Source organism: Engraulis encrasicolus, chromosome 23 (genome assembly GCF_034702125.1).
Source record: "Engraulis encrasicolus isolate BLACKSEA-1 chromosome 23, IST_EnEncr_1.0, whole genome shotgun sequence".
Lineage (NCBI taxonomy): Eukaryota > Metazoa > Chordata > Actinopteri > Clupeiformes > Engraulidae > Engraulis > Engraulis encrasicolus.
In genome coordinates this window covers 10,067,793-10,075,292 of record NC_085879.1, presented here as the reverse complement: position 1 = coordinate 10,075,292, position 7,500 = coordinate 10,067,793, and the positions used below count along the sequence as shown (strand labels likewise).

At 46.0% G+C, this 7,500-nt stretch overlaps 1 protein-coding gene across 1 annotated transcript in view; it reads left to right on the top strand.

Moving 5' to 3' along the window:
• The window catches only part of apln (apelin), a 39,992-nt gene extending 32,511 nt beyond the window's left edge, over positions 1-7,481 (top strand). Inside the window, exons 2-3 of the mRNA XM_063189728.1 lie at positions 589-779; positions 7,280-7,481. Coding sequence (XP_063045798.1) covers positions 589-773 — 185 coding nt within the window. The 3' untranslated portion in view covers positions 774-779; positions 7,280-7,481. The remainder of the gene's footprint in view (positions 1-588; positions 780-7,279) is intronic.
• Positions 7,482-7,500: the final 19 nt, after the last annotated feature.

The following is a 7,500-nucleotide window of genomic DNA, read 5'->3' as shown; positions in this document are numbered from 1 at the left end:
CAGGAAGTGAAGGACGAATGAAGAGGGGAAGTTAGGGCACAGCTGGTTTTAACCATTTATTTATCTACATTCGAATCTTCAAAGACAAGAACTATAGAGAGTGTATACTGTATGGATTTACTATGTATAGGGAAGTTTATTCAAGTAGAGGTCAAACGTGTATAGCGTGTAGGGAGTGTGCCTTTGGTGTTTTATTTCCAAATAGCGATGTCAACATGTGCATGTGTAAATATACCGTCAGCATATACATCGACTATAAATATCACTCTGTGATCAGTCTCGGCTGTGTTTACTGTTTACTCATTCTTAAAAGCCAATATCTCTCTCTCTCTCTCTCTCTCTCTCTCTCTCTCTCTCTCTCTCTCTCTCTCTCTCTCTCTCTCTCTCTCTCTCTCTCTCTCTCTCTCTCTCACTTCATTTCAATTCTATTGAAAGGGTGCTTCATTAGCATGGCTGTTTGAGCACAGTGTTGGCAAAGCCTTGCAGTGCATATGCACTAAAACGTCGAAGTATAATGGCAATTACATTTAATTTACATTGAATTACATCTCTCCCCTTCTCTCTCTCTCTCTGTCTGTCCTTCCGCAGGTCCAATGGCCTCCACGGAGCACAGTAAGGGTGTGGAGGAGGCGGGCACGGCAGCACAACAACAGAACCCAGCAGTTCAGCAGAACCCAGCCAGAGGGGGGAGGAGCCAAAGACCCGGCTTGAAGAGGAGACGCCCAAGGCCCCTGCGGCCCCGTCTCTCTCACAAGGGGCCCATGCCCTTCTAGAGCAAGGTGAGTCCAGGTTCAAGAAAGAAAACCAAAACACTAACATACAGTACCCAAGGGGCCCCAGTGTCCCTAAAACACTAACATACCCAAGGTGCCACAGTGTCTCTCACAAGGGGCACATGCCCTTCTGCAGCAAGGTGAGTCTATATTCGAGAGTAAACACCAAAACACTAACATACACAAGGGGCCCATGCGCTCCCTGTATAGAGCAAGGGTGAGTCCAGGTTCTAAAATGAGAACCAAAACACCAACATTCACAAGAGGCCCCCGCCTCTCTCTCTCTCTCAAGGGGCCCATGCTATTCTAAAGCAAGGTGAGTTGAGAAAAGAATACCATTGAATACTAATAGCCCCATTTGTACACAAGCCTGTGTATCGTTAATTATTGGCCATGTAGGGCCAGGTGAGTTCAGAAAGATGTAGTAAGTAGGCCAAAGGTAAGGCCTATAATGTAGACCTATACTAGCCCAATATAGGCCATTGTAGAGCAATATGAGACCAGAAAGGGGCCCATGTCATTGTAGAACAAGGTGACTTGAGAAAGAATCCCAAAGCACGAAGGGCATTATTGGTCCTTGTAGAGCAAAGTGAGTGCAGAATAAATAACACACTACCGTATTGTACACCATTGGTTTCACCATTGTCCATCCATTACTGTCCATTCCAGAGCAATGGCTCAAGAGCGAAGTCCAGACCGTGTCAGTATAGTGGGATAGAGAGTGCCATTCAAGACCATGAACACACACCAAACTAACATCAACATCATCAAACAACTTAGAGAGAAGTGAGTAAAGAAATTACATGAAAAGTCCATGCAACCTCTTTTTTTCACCTTTTTTTAAACCTCGTTTAGAGGTTAGGACACACTGGCTGATAATGAGCAGTGTGCATAGGCTTTAAAAACATACGGTAGGCCCTATGTATGTGACTAAAAGAAAAGAAGAAGCCAGGAAAAAAGCAGATTAGGTTTGAGCTTCATTGAAATGCGGCCAAACGGACCGGTGAAATAGGAGAGGAGAGTATACACAACCACTTCTTTTACATACGTCCTTTTCCATTCTTCCTCACTTCCGGAGATTATCGTTGGCGCAGACAAACAACTTGTGTTTATGGGATTACAGGACTTCGCCCCATAGAGTAGAGTCCCAAACCTCCTTTCACGTCCAACCATTGTTTGTGATGAAGTGAAACGTGATATATAGCAATAGAAGATTAAGATTCCATGGTAAACAACATTTACCTGCCTGTTTCAGTGCCCCTCTTGTGTCAATGTTTCTTTTATTACGATTAAAGCCAATTAAAACCTTTTGCTAGGGATAACATTCGCTGGAGTCGATTTCCACGTCCTTAGGCCTTTTGGTTTATTTTTTGTGTCTGAGAAGCATATTTGACTTGTTGGGTAGGAAAATAAGCTCTTTTGTGAAGCGTCTTTCATCTCCGTAGCAGGCTAAGAGTATCACATTTTCACCTTGCGTCTGCATAAGTCACGATGGAAATTGCCGGAGAAGAATTCCACCCCGTATCATCGCCACTCCTGAAAGGTGCTATTGCTATGTGGAAGGGAACATACACAAATGATTCTCAAAAAGCCAGAAGCATGTCCAGCGTCCAAAACAGATATCAGTTACCTGTGCCTGCTTGCATTCACCGGCACAGCGTGTTGGACAGCTGGAGTCTGGTACCGGATAGTCCATGAGGGAGTAAGCACAGGAGCCGGTCCAAATACAGCTCTCTCCATATCAAGAAAATGTCTGCTTGATTACACATATGGTTCCACGTACAGAAATCTCTGTGTTTGCCTGTGTGTTGGATCGTTACTTTGTGTTGCTTCAATTTACAAGTGGTTCCTCAAAGCCATGCTGTGTCATAATCAGTGCCAAGATCGTTCTTTGAGGAAATATTGCCTTGTTGGTTCTTTGAGATGCAACTGCTGCGGCATTGCTCTGAAGAACCGGCACTGTGTGAACCAGTGTTTGGCAGGGACCCGTCTAAAAAGGAGCTCTATTTTTTTTAAAGGATAAACAAAAAAACTGAAACTATTGACCAATGCTGGGACCCATTCACTTCTTTCTCACAAGAACCCCCTACCCCCCTGGGGGCAAGAGAAGACAGCTCAGTGGGGTACAATGACCCCCACAGGAGGTGCCAATCACCCCAATGCCAATGCACCAGAGTCTGTGCAGTAAATTAAAGTGTACAACAGAGTCAGCCGTGGCCCCATTGGACAGCAGCTCCTTTATCAAGACGTGCTTTATGGCTTTTAAAAGTCTGCCATAAAAAAGTGAGATACTCACACCCTTTCATCTCCTGGAAGATTTTTTGTCTTCTTTTTACAATCTACGGTAAATTGTGCTTTCTGAGATATTCCCATTTGAAACTGGGTTTTTTTTCTCGTTGTTGTTGTTGTCGGCTGTCATTGTGCGAGTACTTTTATGTTGTCTGGGAGTAATTCCTCGATTCTCACGCCTGTCGGTTTGGTGGAGGGAAAACCAGGACGATGTCAGTGCTCCGAGAGGTGCACACAAAAGAGAGAGAGGGCAAGGGGAAGGCACGGTCACATCAGAAAAACTTCAAAACCCTCAATAGCTGACCCTGTCAACAAAAACAGAGAGAGAGAGAGAGAGAGAGAGAGAGAGAGAGAGAGAGAGAGAGAGAGAGAGAGAAGGGCTGGAAAGGAGAGTTAGAAAGTAGGGTGGGTAAGTTGAGGGAGGCCTTCTGTAGACGGGCTGGGCAGTCAGTGTCAACAAAAAAAAGAAAGAGGGACACATGGAGGTATGGAAAAAGGGATACAGAGAGAGAGTGATAGAGAGACAGAGAAAGAGAGGGAGAGAAAATTGAGGGAGGCATTCTGTGGATGTGCCGGGCAGTCAATGCTTGTTTTTGGGGCCGCCACAGAGGAGGCCGTCGGGCAACAAAGGGGCCGAGCCACAGGAAGTTGTGTAGCTCTATTAAAAGGGAAACGGCTCAGCGACTCACAATGCAGGCGGGCCCCCCCTTCGCTCACTCTCTCGCTCGGTGAAGAGCCCTTCAAGCGAGACGGGGGCCACGCTAAAAAACAACGCCTTTCATGCGGCGCCCTGTTCTCGACTCGAGCCCCCTCGTATGGGGGTTCAGAGTTCAGCGCATTCAAAACTTTTCACCCGAATCGCCTGCCATACAACCAAACCCAAGAGCATACCGGTGCACTTGACCTGACCGCTAGGTTAATCAAGTCAAGGGTTTCTGCCAAATTGGTTGAAAAGTACTAAAGTGGATGCCAGCCAGGGAATTACAAAAAAATATGCACACGTCGTATGTATGTTGTTGGGACGTATGCTCAGTCAAACACATATTGCATTGGTTTCAGACGTACGGCTCATTTGAAGTCGTGCATTTTTACAGTTTCGATTTCATTGTCAATGAAGTGAGGAGAAGTCTTTTCTTCGCGTTGGTCCCCCTAGAACAAGGGAAATATGAAATGACATTGGTAATTAAGTGTGGTCTCCCTGGAACTTGTAAAATCACAATGTGTGCTTATGTAGATCAGCTTACTGTACTCTTTCTCCCCCTCTTTGGTATTCCCTGCTGGATAAACTACTCAAACTCAAAACAAACTTGTCTGGAGCACTGCGGCATTAAAATCGGTCTGGCTAGTGTACTTCATACACTGTGCTGTGCAGGCTTGTGAATGAACGCTCTGGTGTGCTGGAGCTTCAGGCTTTACACTTCATCAAGAAAAAAGGCCCCAATGGAGGTGGCGGAGATGACGGGCGGAATTAACTCTTTACATGAACCGACTGACTGGGCCACATCAAGAGTGCCAACATAAAAGGAGCCTCATTTCTGGTTCTCTCGCTCTGGCTCTCTCTCTCTCTTTCTCTTCTCTCTCTCTCTCTCTCTCTCTCTCTCTCTCTCTCTCTCTCTCTCTCTCTCTTTCGCTTTATATTTCTGTCCCTTCCTCTATCAACCTCTCTCTTTATCTCGCTCTTTTTGGTACTTGCTTTCTGCCTTTCTCTCTCTGTTTTCTGTTTCTCTCTCTTTCTCCCTCTTTCTCTCTCTCTCTTTCTCCCTCTTTCTCTCTCTGTCTCCGTTCCCCCTCCCTCCTGGCCCATCCATGCCCCCATTACATTCCCTCTGTCAGAAGGGAAACAAGGCTTTTGGGAACAGCTGGGGCAGACGCATTGTTCCAGCCCAAGAGGGAAGCCCAATGCAAAATCAATGGAGGGCTGGGCTCGGAGGAAGTAATTTGAAAAAGACACGATTCCTTCAGCGCTGAACTATGGAATAAGTCATTCAACAGACACTCAGCATCTAATTAATACTGGATGTGAGGCAGTAGACAATACCCTTGAACTAAATTCAAACAAGACCCATTTCTGAATCCTCACCCCGCCTTTTTTGTTGCTAATAGATACACACATGCCAATAGATAGAGACAAAGAAACAAATAAAGACAGGCATGAAGACACAAATAATATAGACACAGACATAAAGACACATATGAATTAAGACACCCACACACACACACACACACACACACACAAACACAGCCATGATATATACACACACAGACTGTCACTGCCAATTACTCCCCTCGCGCTCTGCTCGTATATAAGACAGGACTCCAGAGGCTCTGACGTGCGGCAGACATGCTGAGGGAGAGAGAGCTGAGAAGAATTACAATCAAATTTAAACACACACTCTCCCTCCCTCCCCAACACACATCGGTATGCCAAAGCGCATTAAGAGAAGTCTGAGGAAAGAGAACAGTGTCCAAGAATGCCCTCCGGCTTTGGGACGACTCCAGGCCTGTCACAACCAGCCAGGCAAACTAGGCAAATGCCTATACGGCCCCCAGCTGAAAGGGGAGGCCGGCTTGGAGATGACTCCACCACTACCACCAAAGATCAGGGAATCGGCCAGGGGAACAAAAGGATCAGTCGACACAGGCCCAGTTGGCTCCCCAGCACAGTATTGGGTAGACTGACCTTTCAGATGACGGTCCCAGGCCTGACCAAGGCTGTCAGCAGTGGCCATGCAGAAGACTGTAGGACAAGAAAGCCTTGCCTTGCCTTGCCTGCCTGGTCTCAACAGATGGAATCTCGAGCACGGACTTAGTCCCGCAGAGAAGCCTCTTCTATTTTTACTCTATTTTTCTCTCGAAGTATAGTCAATGGGGACAAGGCACCTTAATCTATTTCCCTCTACCGAAAGAGAGTCTGAAGAGCATTGGTACCGAATAGCTGTGTCAGTGGTTTTTTTGGCTCATTTATTTATTTATTTAGCCTATATTTTATGCATTTGTTTGTTTGTTTGTTTGTTTGTTTTATCTATTTTGCTGAAGCGGGTAGCTGTGTTTCAAAAGAGAGCTTGGATAAGCTTCTTGTTTACCCAGGAAGGTGAACAGAAGGGCAAACCTGCATTCAGCAAAACACACACACACACACACACACACACACACACACACACACACACACACACACACACACACACACACACACACACACACACACACACAGAGAGAAAAAATAAACCTGCAGACAATAAACAAAGACACGGTAGTGAGCGCAAAGCGGCACAAGAAAAGAAGACAAGCAGGCCAGATATCCATCAGCCTGCAGTACCATGCCCATCAGCATTACACAAGCAGACAAATATGCCCAGGTGGATGGAGAGGAGAGACAAGAGAAAGACCGATGCTTATCCAGCGGAGCCCTCTCTTGTAAATGTAACAAAGCTGCCCAAGAACCCACAACTGTACCGAAATCGCTCTGAAGAATTGACTTAAGAAATGACGACAAAAAAAAGAGATAACAAAAGAGGCATTACTATTGCGCAGAGGCGAACCACGGCGATGCTTCCTCAATCCTCATGCACTGAACAAAACATACTGCACACAGTCTCCTGCTGTACAATAACATAATTGTCCCCCTCAATCAGCGTCACGGAAGGAAAGGGATGTATTGTGCTGTGCATTGGAACGCACAGGTTTAATGGCTGTTCTTTTTTAGGTCACGTAAAGACTTTCCAAATAGGAGGAGATGGAGCACTTGAAAAATCGAGCACAGAAATGTGTAGGGACGCTTCATATTGGCAATGTGGTGTCAGGTACTCTATCATGGTCTCAAGAGGGGTATAATGTCTAAACTTACTGAGAGGGCTATAGTGTGCTCTGTTACTAAGATAGGAATGGATAGTGCTGCGAAAACCGCAATGTGTCCAGACAGTGTCTTGAGCAGCAGTGGCCTAATGGTTAGGGAGTGGATCTTGTCAGTAGAGGGTATAGCAACTTTTGAATTAGTATCAGAGAAGAGACATGAGTGGGTGAGTAAAAGATTCCTGCAATTAGTGCTCTCCTGAACCCTCATGCATGGCTCAAGTGGTGTGGTCTTGAGCGAAGATAGCAAACCACACATTGCTTAAGGTTTTGTAAGCTGACATACGTAACTGAATGGAATCCTAATGTAATTTCTCTTTCTCTCCCTTTCTCTCTCTCTCTCTCTCTCTCTCTGTTTTATTTTGCAGGCACGGCTTTGCGCACCATCCCCAAGGTTCTGATCTAATGCTCTTCCTTTGCCTTGGGGGGGGGGAGCCTTGCTACTATGAAACGGGGCCTTCGCCTGCCCCAAAATCTGAAGAGTGATGTCCATAGCACCTGCTGGTTCTTCAAGCAACTCTTCTTCTGTCCACCTACAAACCAGGACGAGACACTCTCACCTTCAAGCTCTGCCAAGACCTGGAGAGGG